This window comes from Canis lupus, chromosome 11 (assembly GCF_003254725.2).
Source record: "Canis lupus dingo isolate Sandy chromosome 11, ASM325472v2, whole genome shotgun sequence".
NCBI lineage: Eukaryota > Metazoa > Chordata > Mammalia > Carnivora > Canidae > Canis > Canis lupus.
The window spans coordinates 19064021-19083474 of NC_064253.1; the positions used below are offsets into that span (position 1 = coordinate 19064021).

The following is a 19454-nucleotide window of genomic DNA, read 5'->3' on the forward strand; positions in this document are numbered from 1 at the left end:
TATAGGAATTGAAGTCTAGCATTTCAGCCTGGCCCAAGTTCTTGGTTTTCTCTCAAACCTTGTGATTATGTAACCTCTTTATTGGTAGTTCCCAGTCCTTGAGGATGTGCCAAGACCTGTCAGTGTCCTAAAAGGGAGGATCTTAGTACATAAATGCACAGCCTCATTTAGAAGCCAGATACTTAGACATTAGCTTTTAAAATATGCAAATAGGCCTCTTCCAGGGAGAGACCTGGAGATGGGAGTTGGTGTCTGCTGCCTCTGTGCTGAGCCCTGGGGTATAGCTGGGTAAGAAGTGTTTCAGTGTTGCTACAGTGATTAGGCTCTTCTCTTTTTTTATTCATGCACTTATTGTTTTACTCATCACTACACCCAACATAGGACTGAACCTCAGGACCCTGAGATCAAGAGCGCATAGCATACTCTACTGCCTGAGCCCGCCAGTCACCGCTCAGCTCCTCTGTTTGATAAAAATTACTGATTAAAAAACATTGTTTGGTGGTGGCTTGGTTGTTGTAAAGTTTATTTTTAATGAGAAAAACCATTCAACCTAATGGCTAAGTAATTTAAAAAATTGTAATATTTTATTCAGAGAATATAACAGGTCAACAAATGGGAGTATAATGCATGGACTTGAGCAAAGGTCAAGATACTAAGTGAGAGTTTGCCAGAGACAGATTTGAAGGCAAAATTCAAACGTCACATACTGCTATTCAAGGTATTAGCAATTAAGTTCTTATGTTTATAGTGCTTAGAAATGTGCGTGGCATGTTGTAAGAGTCTTAAATATTCTCCATTATTTATTTTAAAATATTGAGCTGTCTTTATTTTTTTATTTTAAAATTTATTTTATTTATTCATGAGAGACAGAGAGAGAGAGAGAGGCACAGACACAGGTAGAGGAAGAAGCAGGCTCCATGCAGGGAGCCCGACGACGTGGAACTCGATCCTGGGTCTCCAGGATCAGACCCTGGGGTGAAGGCGGAGCTAGACCGCTGAGCCACCCGGGCTGCCCTGAGCTGTAAGTCTTTAGAGCAAGTATTTCTAAACCATTGAGCCATCAGCATCACTTCAACTATTGTTAGACGTGGAAATTCCTGGCCCTTTGAAGTTCTGCAAGTAGAGCTCTGCAGCCTGTTTTAACAAACTCTCCAGGAATTCAGATGTACACAAAAGTTTGAGAACTGCTATTTTTGAGATTCTACCCAACATAAAACCAAAATAGTGGTACTCACTTTGGCAGCACATATTCTAAAATTGGAACGATACAGAGGATTAGCATGGCCCCTGCACAAGAATGTCATGAAAATTTGTGAAGCATTCCATATTTAAAAGAACAAAAACAAAATACTGGCGCTAGTTGAGCTCTACAGGACATAGCATCACTATGAAGCAGAGGGGGGAAACAGCCATCAGATAAGTGATTTTTTTGTTGAGGAATTAAACCCCACTAGAATTGGTATTCCCTCCCCCACATACACACCTTTTTTTTTTTAAGATCTATCTATCTATCTATCTATCTATCTATCTATCTATCTATGAGAGAGAGAGAGAGAGAGAGAGAGGCAGAGACACAGGAGGAAGGAGAAGCAGGCTCCATGCCGAGCCCGATGGGAGACTCGATCCCGGGACTCCAGGATGGCGCCCTGGGCCAAAGGCAGGCGCTAAACCGCTGAGCCACCCAGGGATACCCCCCCACACACCTTTTTAAAACATCTTCAGTATAAAATAGGTCCTTGAGAAATACTAGGTCTGGATATTAGATAAGACCAGTAGATTTTAGAAAACTGAGCTGACATTCTTTACCATCCTTTAACTTCTTCAGCAGTCTAGTAATTATTGGGCACAGCTATGGTCCTAGAAGAATGCTTACTATGGTAGGAAAATCAAACTATAAGTAAATTATAATGGTGTTTTAGGTGTTATAATAGAAATATGAGCTGTATTCTCTGAATGCTCAGATCAAGGAATAACCAGTGGCCACAACTTACAAGTTTGAGTGTGAACTGGGTCTAAAGGAGTTGCTGGCCAGGTGCTAAGTGGGAATAGGTTTGGGTGAGGGCATTTGTTGACATTCTTACTATGAAAGTTACTGTTTTCATTTTTTGTGTAAGTGAAGACCCACTTTTCCTTTGCTACAAAAAACGTCAAATCCATTTTTGTATTACAGCTTTTGTTTTGTGGATTTTTTATTTTTATTTTTATTTTTATTTTTATTTTTATTTTTATTTTTATTTTTATTTTTATTGTACCTATGAACTGGTTAGGATAGTAGGAGGCCCCTCACAGGCAGGGGATGATTGTCAGCAGTATCAAAGAAAAATATAACTATTTGTCTTAGAAATGCCTGTTGCCTAGTTATACTGTCAATATTTCAAAAAAACAAACAAACAAAGTTATTTCAGAGGTTCACAGAGTTTGTTTTTGGTGCCCTTACCACTTGAGAAACTTTTTTCATGGCACCTCTAGGCCAAGAGAAATTCTTTACAGGTTTAGTAACTAGTTTTGTTCAGACAGCTTAATAAACACTTACGTCCTAACATCTTGGTCGATTTTTTAAAAATAACAAAAATTGAAAGAAAAAATAAATTTTTATTTCATTCTAATATAGTCATCATGATTTCCAGGATGGGTGCCTGTTCCGTATTACACAACTCCCCAGACCATGGAATCAGTTGAAGACCATTCCCCTCTTTCCAGTTCTGTATTATCTCTTGCGCAGTGCTTGGGTTCTTTTCACAGCAACCCTGGAAAGCACTGCTTTGCAGTGATGTGCCATTAAGAAGAGCATATGCTCTCGTGGCTGGAGTGGAAGACTGCAAAAGCACCTGGCTCTAGCAGTCCCAGGCAGACCGGGTCTGGCCGTTTGCTGCTGACAAAATCCAAATGCAGATAGTCGAGTGTTGGTGAAAAAAGAATACAATTTAATTCAGTGAGTACAACACTGAAGGAACATGTAATGGGAGTGTGTGAATGATACAGATGAATGGCACAAACTAAATTGATATTGTCGCTGCTAGCCAAATAATGTATGGAAGACAGTGGACTGTCCTCTCAAAGACTGTCCAGAGTGCCAAAAATACTTGTAGGTTTGTATAAGGAAAACGTGGGACAGGTGTTATTGAGTGCGTGCTGTGGGCAGTGACAGTCCAGTCGATCATGGTCTTGGAGTCAGTCACGTGGGCAGTGTGTCTGCTCAGGGTAGTCCTTACTGCTTGAGGGAGTATTTTGCCTTCCTGCAGGGTCTTTTGCTTGAGTTAAGAGATAAGCTGGAACAAAGAACTTAATCAGAAAATACACACTGAAGTCACAGTGGAGGTAGCCGAAGTTTTCTTTCATAATGTTGAAATTTTAAATTATCTTGATTTACTAGTTCACACAGTATCATACATAAGTTGAGTATCCCTTTGTTTCCCTCATATTGAAAATACTGTGTGGCGCCCTTGGATTTCTGCTGGGAATCATGGGTTTATTTGATAAAATACATAGGTGGGGGATATACTTTGTCTAAGTCACCAAGTTAAGTCAATAGCATATCTTTCATTTTCACTTCTTTTGCTTAGGCTGCATTGGTGTGATTACTATCTTCTAGCCTGAAGGAACCAGCTTTTTTCACTGCCGCAGATGACAGGCACGTTTGTTTTTGTTTTTGTTTTTGTTTTTTTTGGTAATCTTGACACTGAACATGGGGTCCAAACTCAGAACTCCAAGATCAAGTCATATGCTCTTTGAATCAGCCAGGTGCCCTGGCACATCATTTTCTGTTCACTGTGTCCATTTCTAGAAGTACCTGCCTCTACTCTTACCTAAAGCCTCCTGTTACCTATGGACCCTGACCCTAAATTGCTCCTCAGTTGCATGTATTTGCACACTAAATTGCCCAAACAGTAGTCCTGGAGGAAGTTTTAACTTTTAAGTGATTGAGTTATCACTATTTTTCTAGAAGCTAAACTCAGTTAATACTCAAGAAATGTGAGGGAGTTGGAGTATTTAATTTTTGAGGGGAGAGTATTTATACTGCTGCAGAAATGTGTTTGAAAAATTATGCCTTAAAGTTGAATTGTTGAAGCATCTGGGTGCGTCAGTCAGTTAAGTGTCCAGCTCTTGATCTTAGCTCAGGTCTTGACCCTCAGGGTCATGAGTTCAAGTCCTGTGTTGGGCTCCACCCTATTAATACGATTACTTCATAAATTAATTTAGAAAAGTTTATTGATAAACGCTGTACACCGTGTGTGGTGCTGGCCTTTGTGGATTCACATTTTATATGCCTGCCTGCATAGGAGCACATCCACCATCCAGGGGATCATTTAAATTCAGTGTGAGGGGATCCCTGGGTGGCGCAGCGGTTTGGCGCCTGCCTTTGGCCCAGGGCGCGATCCTGGAGACCCGGGATCGAGTCCCACGTCGGGCTCCCGGTGCATGGAGCCTGCTTCTCCCTCTGCCTGTGTCTCTGCCTCTCTCTCTCTCTCTGTGACTATCATAAAAAAAAAAAAAAAAAAAAAAAAAATTCAGTGTGAGGTATAAATTTTACTTTGGTAGGTGAATCATAAGGCAGTCTGGGAATACCGAATGGGAGTAACCCCAGACTCAACGGTGTAAAGGAGGCAGGCCTGAGATAGTGAAATTAAGGAGTGATAGGAAAGATTGTTCCAGGCAGGGTTCTAGAAGAGCATAGTGTCTGTAGGGAACTTGAAATAGCAGATGAAAGCTCAGAATGCATGAAGGAATGTAGTTAGAGATGAAGTCCGAGAGAAAAACAGGATTTCCATAAGCTGTGGAGTTTTGAATTTATGTTGGAAGTTTTGGGAAGCAGGTGAGAGATTTAAAATGGTAACACGATCAGTGTTGTATTGGAGAAAGTTATATATTGGAAGGAGGAAGAGGGATGTAAAGTTGGAACCAAATGAGTGAGGCTCTCCTGCAGTGATGGAGGTGAGAGGCTTAGGGACCTGAAATAAGGCTGTGACACTAATGTGGGGATGGAGAGAGGAAATGGGCTGACTCCACAGGATTTTTTGCTAATTGGATGTGATCATGGAGAAGGAGCAGTGAGCGAAGGACAGCCTTCAAACCTGGCTGGAAATCCTGGCAGAAATGTTTACCCAACAGGGACTGAAGAGGAGAGATGGGCTTCACAAAGAAGGTTATGTGTTCAGTGTTGGACTCCGGAAACTTGTGTGTCCTCTGGATTTTCAGTTAGCAGTCAAATGTATAGTCTTAAGCCCACAAAAGTAGAAAATAGGCTCACTGATCATCAGCATGGCCATAGTAAGATGAGGACGTTTGAGAGGGAATAAAGGAGATGGAGAATATTCTGAAGAATGTCAGCTTACACAAGATAAACAGTAGCAGGGAGATGGAAGTAGTAGATTAAAGAGATGAGAAACCAGAGAAGTGGAATCTGTTGAAAGAATTATCTCAGAATAATGCTTTCTCTAGGTTGTATATTCCAGGGCTGTTTTTATTTTTTTGAGATTTATTTGAGTGTGTATGTGCGTGCATGTGTGCATACATGGAGAGGGACAGAGGGAAAGAATCTCAAGCAGACTCCCCACTGAGATTGCAGTCTATCATGGGGCTCCATCTCTCGACCTGCACTGATACCAAAAGTGCTACCCTTAATGGACTGAGCCACTTGGGTGCTTTTCCAGGTTTTATGAAATAAATATTTGACCACTTTGAAGTTTTGTAACAGATGCCTAGGTGGATATTATTATTAAAACCACAGCATCCGTTCTCCCCCTGCTGTGTTGTGTAGGAGCATCATTGGAGCAGCTGACTCCCTGCTCCTGGCGATCCCTCGTTAGGTCTGTGCTGCTCATGGGAAATGGCTGTCCTTCAGCAGTGATTGGGTCCAAGAGTTTCGCTCAAGGAAGACATTCTGGATGAGAGGAATTGGTCTAAGACAGGGTATAGAACTCAGATGCCAGAGGAAGTTTTGTGGAGACCTCGGGAAATTTGCCCCTCCCCATCTTTTTTTTAAATAAAGTGCCGTTTTTCTGTATGTCATTAAACACATAAGGCCTTAGACTTGCTGCAACACTGTTGGCTACCAGCCTGAGACTGAGACTGCAGGAGGGCAGAGATGAGGAAAGGGCAGAGAAATCCCATGGAAGCTCTGAGTACACTGAACACCTTGCCACTGGGCCTTACTGCTTAAGCCATTTTTGTTTTTCAGGTGTAATTTTAGTTTCAAAGAAGGAACATGTGATGGGAGTGTGCGAATGATACAGATGAATGGCACAAACTAAATTGATGTAGCTGCTAGCCAAATATTATATGGTGGCTCTGCAGTATAGTTTTCAAAAACTTAAAATATATCTTCTAATACTTTTGGGAGGAATACAAGACTGGAAATAATTTTAGAATTGTATCAGAAAGAATGAAGACAAACTAGGTTCTGGTGGAAATCAGAAAAGAAATTAAGTGTTGATCATTTGTATGTCATCGTTTTAATACTAAGCAATAATTAACTTTCTGTGTAAAGTTGTAAGAGTAGGAGAAAACTCAATCTTGTGAAAAACTTATTAGGAAAATTATCAAATACACAGAAGTAGAGGAAAGAGAACCCCCTCTCCCATGTATGTATCACTCAGCTTCAGAAGTTGTCCATGGGGGGCGTGGAGGGGCATCCTGTTCACCTGTGACTCCTTCCCCTCTCAGTTGGAGAATTTATTTATTTATTTTTAAAGATTTTATTTATTTATTCATAGAGACAGAGAGAGGGAGAGGCAGAGACACAGGCAGAGGGAGAAGCAGGCATCATACAGAGAGCCTGACGTGGGACTCAATCCAGGATCTCCAGGATCATGCCCTGGGCTGCAGGCGGCGCTAAACTGCTGCACCACTGGGGCTGCCCTCAGTTGGAGAATTTAAAGTAAATTCTGGATATCCCATTTCATCCCAAAATACTTTAGTACAGGATACTTTGGTAGAGCACTTGACTTGATTTCCAGGTCATGAGTTTGAGCCCCATGTTGGGTCTAGAGATTACTTAAAATTGAAATCTAAAAAATATATATATTTCAGTATCTATCTCTAAGTTTAAACTGCTATAATGAAGCATTGTCATTGAGTAAATATGAAGAGACATTTTCCCTAATCTCCTCCCTAATGCAACTATAATCTTGACCTTATGCAGAATAACAGTATTTCAAGGATGGCAAGAATTATTCAGAAAGTTGACATTCTTAATAGAGTACCCTATAAAGAATAAAGTATGTTTCCAGGAAAAACGATGACTCTGCTACTGACAACAGCTAATATGCATCAGAGTGAGTGCACCATTTCCTGTTTTTCTTTGCTGAGGCCCAATTCTGGAATTCCCCTTGTTTGCCCATGATTTAAATCTTGTCTCTGTCTTGTATTAATACAGCACACCACAGAAGTATCCTATTCTTTAAGTGTCTGTAGTGACTGAAAAATAGTACATTTCTGTAGTTTGAAATATGTAATTACACTTAGCATCTAGGTTTTTTTTTTTTTTTTTTTTTTTTAAGATTTTATTTGTTCATGAGAGACACAGAGAGGCAGAGACACAGGCAGAGGGAGAAGCAGGCGCCATGCAGGGAGCCCGATGTGGGACTCGATCCTGGGACTCTAGGATCACTCCCTGGGCCGAGGGCAGGTGCTCAACTGCTGAGCCACCCAGGCATCCCAGCATCTAGGTTTTTGATTTATAATGTTATAATATAAACCCAAAGAACATCTCCGCCTGTGTCTGGATCTATCCTTCCTACCTTCCCTGGAACATTACAACGTTGATGATTTTTTTCTACTTTCAGTCTCTTTCACTGGATCTTACCAAATATTAAGCATAAATGAAATGTTTCTCATCCTAAAGGGGAAAATTCAGTCCTCTTTTCCTCTTCTTTCAGCTCAGCCCATTCTTTCTTGTCCAGACGGCCACTTTGTCCAGGTGTTTGTGTTCAGTGCTCCATTTCCTGTCTCTTACACATTAGCCTGGCCCCTCAGAAGCCCTCCACAGCCACCCCTGCTTTCAGCCTTTACCTGACCTCTCCCCAGCTTTCAACTGTGTCTGCTTAATGCCTACATGACATCTTGAAGAGGACACACCTGATTTTCCTCCTTCCTTTCAGACATGTTCTTTTTAGCTTCCTTACGGCTTATTGTTCTCCACCCAACATTCAACTTTCAGCTTCCCCTCTGCATTCTCATTCTCTTTATTATGCTGGTGGGACTTGATTTCTTTCATCTAGTTTGTTAGCCTGAGTCAGAGTCCTGTATCCATGTATCCAACTTGCCCTCCTGTTAACTTCACCTGGATGTCTCACACATAACTCAAATTTAGTGGGTCTTAAACTCTTTCATCTTCTTCCTGAACTCTTTCTGGCCTTCTTCCACTATTACCTGACCCTGCAAATTGTGTACATTCTTCTCAGATGGGAAATCTGTGCATCTTTCATAAGTTCTGTGGTTCCCTTCTCAAATCCACTCAAACAACCAAATGCTCTTTTATCTGTGGAAAACTTGGATCTATCTAGTTCTTTCCACTTCAGCTGCTGTTAGCTAAATCCAAGTAATCTTTTCCCACCAACATTATTGTAATGACTTCTCCTTTGGCTCCTCCAGCCTACCTGCCAGCCTTAGTTATGGATTGGCCTTTAAAATCAACCTGTCATGGGTCACCCAAGTGACTCAGTCAGTTAAGCAGCTAACTTCGCCTGAGGTCATGATCCGGGGTCCTGGGATCGAGCCCTACATTGGGCTCCCTGGTCAGCAGGGAGTCTGCTTCTCCCTCTCTCTGTACCCTACCCCGCCCCCCATTCGTGCTCTTAAATAAATCTTAAAAACAACCCTAATGTGTCATATCATTAGGGAAGGAAGGACTGAAGGCTTCAACCTCTATACCTTAAATCAATGTCAAATTAATGGCTTGAAGAAATCTTTCAAAGTGAAAGGAAAAGCCTGACTCCCAACTCAGTAAAGTTGAAGTTAAAAAGTATTCACTATAATCAGATTTATAGTTATCTGTCCTTTGCTTTTCAATATGAGAGTAGTCTCTGTTGAACATCCTCCCTCAGTACCCAGACTGTTATGGTATTTGAATTTGATTCATAAGCTGATCTATTCCTTTCAAGAAACCTTTCTGGGGAGTTGTGTGGTGGCCTGAGTGCCCCATTGTGACTGTTTTCCCAGCATCTTCCTTCAGTCATTCAGTTGTTAGAATAAATCAGTGTGGAGACATGGGCCAAGTGTAGCCTTCTGCTAAGCCCTGAACACACCCTTCCAGAAGAAATGATGATGGAACTTGAAAAGTTGTTCCTGTGAATTCGCAGGGCAAAGGATGGACAAGACTCCCAGTGTCCTGGGAGTAGAGGTTACTCACTGAAATATGCCCATCCCTTAACCTGCTTGAGAGGGCCCTCCAGCTGAGCCACCTGGCACCCTTTGCCATCAGTTGTTGTTGCACCTGCCAGTAAACTGCACCAGGCTCTAAGAGGGACAAGTCAGTAGGTCTGCAGATGCCATTATCCCATGGAACTGAACTGCTATCCTTTTCTCCTCAACTGGAGCCATCCACCCTCTCCTGCTGGTGGAGAGTGCCAAGAAACTCGAAGTCTATCCACCTCTCCATCAAAGGGCTTACTGGGGAAGAAACCCCAACAATTTGTTCTGCCCAGGTATTGAGAAAATTCTTCTGATTGGTGAAAATACATTTGGATGTGCCTGGACAAACAGCTTTCTAACAAAGCAGATTCAATAGAATGTAACAGTATAGCCAAGAAGAAAAAAAGTCACAAAACTACTATTAGCATCTTCTTTCTTTACCTTAATCATAGAAAAGAGAAGGTGGCTTTACTTCTTAAGGCTCCATTTATGCTGTATGATTCCAGAAGAGAATAGTATGAGGGGAAGTACGTTGAATAGACTAGGTAGAAAGAGATAAAGTGAGAGTCTGGGGCAATAGATTGAATAGCGGATGGGAGGGACCAGTGCATTGCTGGGATAGGCCTCCCCGATCAAAGGATCCTATGGGTGTCAAGTGTGTGGTGAGAGGCATGGACTCTGAGGTACCTTCAGGGCACCTGAAGTAGTGACATACAGGAAAATGTAGCAGGACATCAGTGCTTTGTGCTGACAAATAGAAAAATTGAAGAACATTGACCAAGAATCTAGATCCTCCCTTAGTTTTCGGATACTTTCTTAACCTGAAGATTTTTCTATAATACTAGGGAGCAGGGCCCCAAAAGAATGACTGAATTTCTTATCAAAAGGGGGCTTGAGGGGATCCCTGGGTGGCTCAGCGGTTTGGCGCCTGCCTTTGGCCCAGGGCGTGATCCTGGAGACTCGGGATCGAGTCTGTCAGGCTCCCTACATGGAGCCTGCTTCTCCCTTTTGCCTGAGTCTCTGCCTCTCTCTCTCTTTCTCTGTCTCTCTTGAATAAATAAAATTAAAAGGGGGGGAGGCTCGAAGTAAATGAGATTTTGCTCCTAGTGTTAGAGACTGTAATTCATACAGTCAAGCATTTTAAAAGGGAAAATGAAAAACACTGCAGTGTCATCTCATAACATAGAGCTTGTGAAGAAATAATCATAACTGAAAAATAATACAATATAGCTATTACTGAAAAAAATAACTGTTCTTGAACTGGGGTCTCCAAACTACTACTTGTGGGCCAAATCTAGCCTGCTCCCTGTTTCTGTGAGTAAATGTGCACTGGAACGGAGCTACCCTTTATGCTTTGTCTGTAGCCACTTCGATGCTGCAAGGACAGTGGAGTTGAAGCTATAACAAACTCAGTGGCCTATTTACTGTCTTGGTCTGCAAGAAAAAAATTGTGGATTCTGGAAGAGGATCAAGTAAAGTTACTTTTCAATGCAGCAAAACTACAAAGAGAAATAAAAATGAGTGAAAATACAAGAAAATGGGAAGATTATACACACCCACTTTCTCACACACAAATACAATCCACTGTTGACCTGACGAAACAGAAATTGCAGAAAGGAACACAAGGAGCATCATAAAATCATCATACGAGACACCTGGGTGGCTGAACGGTTGAGTGCCTGCCTTTGGCTCTGGCCGTGATCCTGGAGACCCAGGGATCGAGTCCCATGTTGGGCTCCCTGTGGGGAGCCTGCTTCTCCCTCTGCTTGTCTCTCTGTCTCTCTCTCCCTCTCTATCTCTCTGCATCTCTCACAAATGAATAAAAAAAAATCTTTAAAAAAAATCATCCTTAAAAAAAAAAAAAATCATCCTAGAAGAAAACTTCTCCAAGATACAGTAAAACCAGTAAAACCTGTGTTCAGATAGACAAGGACCACCACCTACCATACAGAGCACTGGATGGAGAAACCAGTGAACTGGGAGATGGTCCAGTGTCACCGTTGAACTGTGAGGATGAATACAAATATTTGTAAGGAAAAACTGGGGCTTTTTCTGGAATTCTAAAGTGCAGCCATAAAAGCTAGAGGACAGTAGAACAATGTATACTGGCTCCTAAAATTAATGTATGAACTCTCCATTTTTGTGGCTTTGTAGAAAGTCATGTTTTAATCCTGAGGTGCTGTCATTTGGGTCTGTCTTGCTGAGTTTTTAGGATTTATCAGGATGACACCAACATTTCAGTAGATAAATGGTGTAATATCTGGAGTATATTGTTAAAAGCAGCACTGGCGTTAGGACACTGAGTCAGCTGTGCAGTGTCCCATTGCAGTGAGATCATAGCATCTAAGTGATCATGGGAAACTTGGGACTGATTTAAGATAACCTTTGTCTCTGGCAGGATCTCATGATCAGTGAAACAGGGTAAGGAAATCCCTCTAATGATGTGAATGGGCATATTGGTCAGGCAAGGAACATAGCTAGTAGCAGAAGTTACTGTGACACAGGATTCTGTACCCTGTAAGAGGTGGTTGTCGGGGATTAGGAGTCCGTAAACCCCGGTGTAGTAGGCTGAGTTTAGATAGGGTTTCATTCCCAGCCAGCTCAGACCAAAAAAGTGAATGAACTGGGACCACATCTCCAAACAGACCACCTGGTTGATTCCAGTGTGGAAGGTTGTGGGGTGTAATCTAAGTAATAACTATCAAAATAATGTCGGTTTGTTAATGATGAAAGCTAGAAAGTAATGTTAAAATCAGTGTTGTACTCAAATCACCCTGTATCTTCTTTGCTAACAATAAGAGTGACTGGTGATAAAGTCGCATTTGCCTTATTTCTTTTAAAACAATAAAACCTAAATGGTTATTACACAAATAAGGCAGTGGCCGAAGCTAGGCCAGATAATCTACTTTAAGTTTTACATAATGAACTATTTGTTTTGCTTTGCCAGTCATTTTGTGTGTGTGTGTCTATGTCTCTTGAGGTAACTGTGGTAGTCCAAGATGTTGGGATCCTGATGTCCTGGGGGAAATTGTATTACGGTTATTAAAATCATTTACCCATACCATATAAATCCATCAGAATCAATATGCTGCTAATAAAATCTTTTCTCAACACATTCTTCCCTGTAATTTAGAAAAGGCGCCGGCGGATTGACCGAAGCATGATTGGAGAGCCAACAAATTTTGTGCACACGGCTCATGTAGGATCAGGAGACCTGTTCAGTGGAATGAATTCAGTAAGTGTGTTTATGGGAGGTGCAGATGGGGTGTAGACTTGTGTCACCTGTATTATATGTACACCCATTCTTAATGATTATACAATGCTCAGTGAGTTTGTAGGAACTGAATGTAAGTACAGAACATGAGCATAGAAGAAAATGACAATGAAAAATTAATCTCTCCTTAACTTGCCAAAGTATGCATGTATTTCTTTGTCCTGAAAAAATACTTAAAAGGAGATGAGTTTAGAATGAAAGTTAATAGCCCTTTGGCTCTCCTGCCTCCTAGCAGAGGAATGGGGGGATGTTAGCCTTTTAGTAATATTTAATTTCTTTTCTCTTGATTAAGTTGCCTTCTGTGAACATGTTTATTGCATTTACCTTGTAAAATACTAGCTTTTTCTTGATACCAGAATGTTTGTGATTTATTCATAACTAATGTGAATACTTGAGTACTAGGCAGAGGATTATACTTTGTGCGTATTTGCAGTCTTTATTCTAGAGATTTTCATGAATTTCACAACAGACTTTAGATTTACTCACTTGAACTCACTTATTCCTTAATTTTCATCTAAGACAATATAGTGCTCTCTAATAGAAGCATTGCCCAATGAGGGTTTGTGTCAGGGCTCTGCTTCATTTTTGTCCTAAAGTAAATAAGCCATTAAGTATCGAGAGCCTCTTAACCCCAAATCTAAAGTAAACAGATGTGTCTAAATGATCTCTAAAGCGTTCAGAATCAGAAAGTCAATTAGACTTGTATGAATACAGAACGAAAGATTTAACAAGAGAACAGAGACTTTTAAAATAGGTAGATGGATATCCTGGATACAGCAAAGAAGTTGGTCACATCAGTTACTAGGCAAGCAAACGAATAACATTTGTAGCTTCCTGGAAAGGAAACAGCTTGTTTGTTTTAAATCTGTAGGAAAAGTACTTTGTTGTTCAACTGCTTTTGTGGAAATTTAAGAGGTGTCAGGTTGCTGTCAAAATACAATTCAGTAGCTTTGTTTCCCGGATCAGCATGAAATGAAAAGACCAAATGGGAACCTGTGACTTTCGTTAATGGAGTTATTATAATACATATAAATAGAGTGAATGGTTTCAAATTTATTATACATGCTGAATTTTAATTTCTTAACAAATGTCTTCTTCTGCATTTCATATTTTAAAACTCTATAGGATGAATTAAATTTTAGTTCATGTTTATTTCACTTTTTAAATACTGTTTATGTACATTTCAGAACTTCCTTTAAAATTCTTTTTTGACTTTTTGTTTGCGCAAGGAGACTGTCGTTGATGTAGGGGACTCTTGTGGCCATCAGTTTAGCTAGAACTTCAGGATGGTCTCTTGTAGGGCATCCATGGTCTGTCTCTTTAGCTGAGAGAGCTGGATCAAGACAGGCCCTCAGCTGTCAGTCTACCTGCTGAGTCCAAGGCAGCCTTCTCTGCTTACAGAATACATGTTTTTTAATGAAGTGTCTTAGCTCATTAGAACCTAATGTGTCTCTGAAAGGTTTTTTGTACTTAACTTTAGTTTTTGTTTGTAATGTGACATGCAGCCTCTGACACAGAGCACCAGGTTGGTTCTTCACACACTTCTGTTGGGTTCAGTATTACGTAATCTCCGAGTTTTCCTGAAAGTTGTATCAGTGGATAGACGTAACTTGTATGAGCCTGATTCGGTAAGAGAATTCTTTGTGTCTATGCAATAGTGCAAGGGAGACAAAACCAAAAAATGTTGTTTATCCAAAGAAATAGCTTGCCTTAAGTTAGTCTGTCCTAACAACTGTGCAGCATGTATGAGGTACAGGGCTTGATGCGTTTGGAACAGCTCTGCCACACTGGATTCCTGAACAGGAGAGTTTCTCTTTTCCCTTAAATACACTGTGCTTCTCAAGATTACCTTTCATACTAACTTCTTACCAGAAAGGATCCCATAACTCTTTTAATAACATAGTCTTATTGTGTTAAAAAAAAAAAAAAATATATATATATATATATATATATACACAGTCAAAAATAAGCTATTAGAAAATCCAAAATCTGTAGTGTGAAACTGAACAACTGACTTTTGGAGGAAAACAGTGTTCTTGCTTAGAATCAGCATGACGTTATGAATGCATGATGTGAAAATACAAACATGTTACTTTTTATAAATAGGCCTGAAATACCTAGGAAAGGTAACATGTTAGGGAGGAAATTATTTGGTACCTGGGTAAAATAAAGGTTGTGCCACAAAACATGTTACCTTAAAGGAATAGGAAATGAACTTGAACTGATAGCTTATGCCTCTAGCCTCTAGACCCGGCACAAGGACTGAAAATAAACAGGCCGATAGATTTCAGGTGTTTTTTTTAATACTCTTACCTGAAGTAGTCATTTGAGTAATGTATATATAGATAAGACTGTAACACATGTGATATCGCTAGAGTAATATGTTCCACATTAAGATTTTCTCACTGAAACCCTTTTGGATCTAAAGAAGCTATGCATTTTATTTTTTGCTTTTTTTTCCCTATTATATTTAAACCTACCTTGCTTAGAAAACAGGCAAATCTTAACTACTTTGTTTAAACATACTGACTCAGGATCACCAGTGAAAACACATCATAGTCAGTATTTGATAAATGGATGTTGTTACCAACCCCCCCCTCTCCCTCCGAGGAACCTTGGGCGGGTGAGGAGGCCCACTGAGCTGATTGCCAGTGCTCTGACTCCTCACTGTTAGGGAGGCACCTCCAAAACATCCTCACTGCTCCTTTTTATAGCATTCTAGCCTGATTGTCTGCTTCCAAACTGCTTCTAATTGGTATCGGCTTAGATTGGAATAATGTTAATCCACTAAGGACACTTCTCAGCTTGCCCATAAGTTCATGTGGCTTTGTTACCACTCAGTAAGAGAAGATGCGGTGTATCATACAGTCCATCAGAAAATAGCCATCTTGGGTGAGGGGAGGAGAGATTATCACATTAACTATTTGAGAGGATAAATACTTAAACCAGAGTTAAAATGACTGAATAATTTTGAACCACCATCCAAGTCTTTGGATTCTTTAGGGCTGTATCACATGGGACTTTAAAAATTTATCTTGGGATGGTCCAATTTCATTTGTATTCTTTTTGTTTGATTCTAAGTAATTGAGGTGATCATCTCTTGAGGTGTTTGTAAATGAAGAACTTGAGTTGATGTGTGTAGTTCAGTTTTTGAAATGTTATCACGTACATTGTGAATTATAAAATAGGTAAGTGGGGAGAGGAAGTTGAGGCCCGAGAAGTGTTGTTTTTGTTTTTTGTTGTTTTTTTTTTTACTAGCTTCACCATTGTCTAAGGGCAGTCAGAAATTTAAGTCTATAAAAAATTTTTGCTCTAAAAAGTATCTTCCTTAAAACTGCTTTAGCTAAAACATGGAGACCAGAATCAGTTGTATCATCCCTAGTTCTTGACTTTGCTTTGTTTTTGTCTTGTTTTAGGTTAGCTCCATCCAGAACCAGATGCAGTCCAAGGGGGGCTACGGGGGTGGGATGTCTGCCAGCGTGCAGATGCAGCTTGTGGACACAAAGGCTGGATAGCCCCTCCTCCCGTGAGTACCTGGGACATAGTCTGAAAAAGGCAAAAATAGTTTACTAAGTGTTTCAAGTGATGGTCATAGGCACTTGGAATAGTAGTTTTAGGTTGCTCTTTCCCTTAGGAAGAACACTAAATGCTTTAAGACATCCAGTGAAGGATACTGTCCTTTAAACATCAGTGAAGTTACTATTTTGAGTGTTGATACTTTGGGGGATGCCATGTATAGCCAAGTACCTTTATGTTTTACACTACATTCCTGATAAATCTCTAAGAAAAGTTGTCTAATTTTAAGTGTAAAAATAATTTGAATTTTTCTTTTGGTTTTGTAGGTCATTGTGAATTTCTGTGTTTTCTCTTTTCACTCTTAATTTTTTGTTGTTGTGATTCCTTTTCAAATACAAAAAAGAAGTGTGATGGCATCTTGTTCACCCTGTTGTGATTCCTCCAGTGAGACGTTCTTGTTCTGCTCTGAAGAAGCTGTTGTCAGATGAACCCTGCATTTCCTTCAGCTGGCATGCATGCCTTTGGACTCACGGACTTTGGATCGTGGCTTAATTTTTATCAATTACGGATCTGATCTTAGCATGATCTTTTTTTGTGAATGCTAGCACTATTTTGCTCCCCCCCCCCCCCATTTTGAAAGTTTCTATTTCCATCTCCAACCCTCTGCCTTATGAGTTTGTTGGTAAGGTAGGACCTGCTATTGTTAATTTGTTACTGTTTCTGTATATTTTGGAAGGTATGACACCCACAAGCACAATGATCATTTTTATTCATTTGAAACATTGAGAATAGATATCTGCATGCTTTATGAAGTTGCTTTGGGAGCCCACGGGAGGCCAGAAATGAGTGTTTCTTTGCTGCTGTGGGCTGAGGGTAGCTGCTACTGTTAGAGAAAGGTTAGCTGTGGCACCAAGTCGCGTCAGTTTCACACACAGACACAAAGGTAACCTGTAGCTTATTTTAGAATCAAAATCTGGCATTCATAAGGCATTCATTTGGTTGTAAATGTTCAGTATATTTATTTTGAGAGCAAGGACCTGTGAACAGGTGTGGGTATATATCAGCGTTGTGGTGATGCCCTTGTCCAGTCTCACTGTGTACTCATTCTGTTTGTACTTGTTTTTATTTTAATGCAATGGGATCTGTTTGTTAACTCCTGGCCGGTAGTACCACCTGCAGAGTCATTGGCTTCTCCACAGTCAGACCTGTGTGGGGGCAATGGAAGTTAACCCAGAACAATACAGTGACTTCGCTGAATCGTTGCCAGTGAAAACAATCTGTGGAGAGACTGTTTTTTTCTAGGACAGTGATGAGAAACCTTTGCTCAGGCTCCAAAATGTTGATTCTTCACAAATTATGTGTATTTCTGTAAGTACCTTCCCTATGAGGGTGTAGTGTATGTATGTTCATTAGTCTGATTCAGTCCTAACGGTGTTAGTAGGATTAACATTTTATGCAGCAAATGGGACTTAAGTGAAAATGTAGAGAGCTAAGAAATTAGATAAGTAATTGAATAAAGAGTAATTGTTTTCTCTGCATCTTAGTCCCGGGGTCTTATGAACCGGGTAACTAGATAAATAGCCAGCTTATAAAGGCAAACCAGGAAAGCATTTCTCCATCAGTGCTTTTGAATTTACCCAGTGCAGTGGGGTGCTGGATTACTCAGTGCTTGGGTTTCTGCAATTTGAGGCTTAATAAGTGGCAGTCCCAAAGAGAGAGCCTGTCAAGGAAACATTTATGCTTAGTAAAACAAAAAACAAAAAAAAAAAACCAGGCATTTTTGCAGTTGACTTTACTGTGTGGATACTGCATTCTGGAATTTGCTGAGTAACAGTGTCATTCTGTATCCTGCCAGGAACACTGCTTTGTACAAGGTCTTAAAAAGACAGATTGGATTTTCTGGGCCTTGTCAATAGTGCTACTTTTTAGTCTCTTTTGAACTTTTAAACTCATAGTACAGGGAGCCCTGCTTCTCTTTCCTGAACTCATGATATGATTTTACTTTTATTTTTTCTAATCGATATGTTGTTCTGTGGACCAAATACTCCAGTGAGTACCAGAGTGTCCCTCCATGGAAACTCCGAGGCCACACTCTGAGTGTGTAACTGACCTACAGTAGCCACACACCAAGGAAGGTGCCAATAAATTCAAGAAGAAAATTACAAAAAATCTTAATATACTAACCTTGGACACAAATTTTTTAGGGAGGCTTGAAGAGAGTGTGAAGGGCAGCAGCTTCCCCCACATCATAAGTGGGATAAATCTTGGGCAGTGTGTCTCATATTAAATCCTAAACAAATAGGATTGTTAGTACTTTGCTGAAGTACATGCTAACAAACATTTAGCACGGGAAACTGAATGAAGGTTTAACCAATGCCATGGATTCTGTTAGTGATTTGCATTCTGTAACAGAGGTGCTTTCCCATGATGTAGGCATGAAGTGGTGCCAATAAGTATAGACCGGAAATGTTAACTATGGTGACTGGGTTCAGCATTTCCAATGCAGCATTATCGCCTTTAAAGTGGGCCTTTAAAATATTTTGTGAGTATATATTAGCTTTCACTTTTGTTATTAAATTATAGCAGTTTCATTAGAGAGAGCAAGTTTGCCTTGATTTTGTTTAAAATGACTTCTGCTCAGCACCCAGAAGATAAAATTGACATATTTTTATAATATAAGCATACTTTTTTTGTACATTGTGTTCATTCAGTGTTGGCTTGTAGATATTAAAAGAAAGTATTGATTTTGATTCAATAAATGTTTTCTTTCCATCCTGGTGTGGTTTTTTCATTTCAACTAGAATTTACTCCAGAGGACCTTTCTAGCATTCTTGTACTTTCAGTTATTACTGTCCTGCAAAAACCTTCACTTTTTAAGAGAGGAATTAAACCTGCTGAGGAAGCTGTGAGCTACCCTTTTAGGCAGGTATGGACCATTTCCAATTTGAGGGGGCAGTTGATGGTTTGTTCCCTAAGAAAAACTTCCAATGTCTGGAGGCAGTTTGGGTTGTCACAATCTGCAGAAAGGGTGCTACTGCCATCTGGGTGGTGGGGGTAGGAATCAGCACACACACACACACACCCCCCAACAAAAGTGCCAGCTGAGAAGCCCTGGCTTTAGGACAAAGATTATACTCACTAAATACATCCAATAAGAGACTCCTCACTGCATTGGACCTGGTGCAGAAGGTCAGTTAGGTTTGGCTCAATCATGAGATGTGCCAAGTAAGGTTGTTCTAAGGAAGAAAAATCAATGAGAAAATTGTCTTCATTTCATGGCCCAAGACTTTAAGAGGAAATTGGGTTAAGATGA

At 40.3% G+C, this 19454-nt stretch overlaps 1 protein-coding gene and 1 non-coding gene across 4 annotated transcripts in view; both read left to right on the forward strand.

Moving 5' to 3' along the window:
* CDC42SE2 (CDC42 small effector 2) overlaps positions 1–18913 on the forward strand; it is a 117174-nt gene extending 98261 nt beyond the window's left edge. For 2 of the 3 annotated variants that reach the window (XM_025432795.3, XM_025432799.3), the window contains exons 4-6: positions 12485–12586; positions 16042–16151; positions 16545–18913. In XM_025432795.3, coding sequence (XP_025288580.1) covers positions 12485–12586; positions 16042–16140 — 201 coding nt within the window. In that variant the 3' untranslated portion in view covers positions 16141–16151; positions 16545–18913. Of the gene's footprint in view, positions 1–12484; positions 12587–16041; positions 16152–16467 lie in introns of all 3 variants that reach the window. The other variant, XM_025432796.3, reaches the window with a different exon arrangement.
* On the forward strand, positions 1228–1332 carry LOC112650648 (U6 spliceosomal RNA). The gene has a single exon (XR_003130340.1). It is a non-coding gene; the product is annotated as a U6 spliceosomal RNA (small nuclear RNA).
* Positions 18914–19454: the final 541 nt, after the last annotated feature.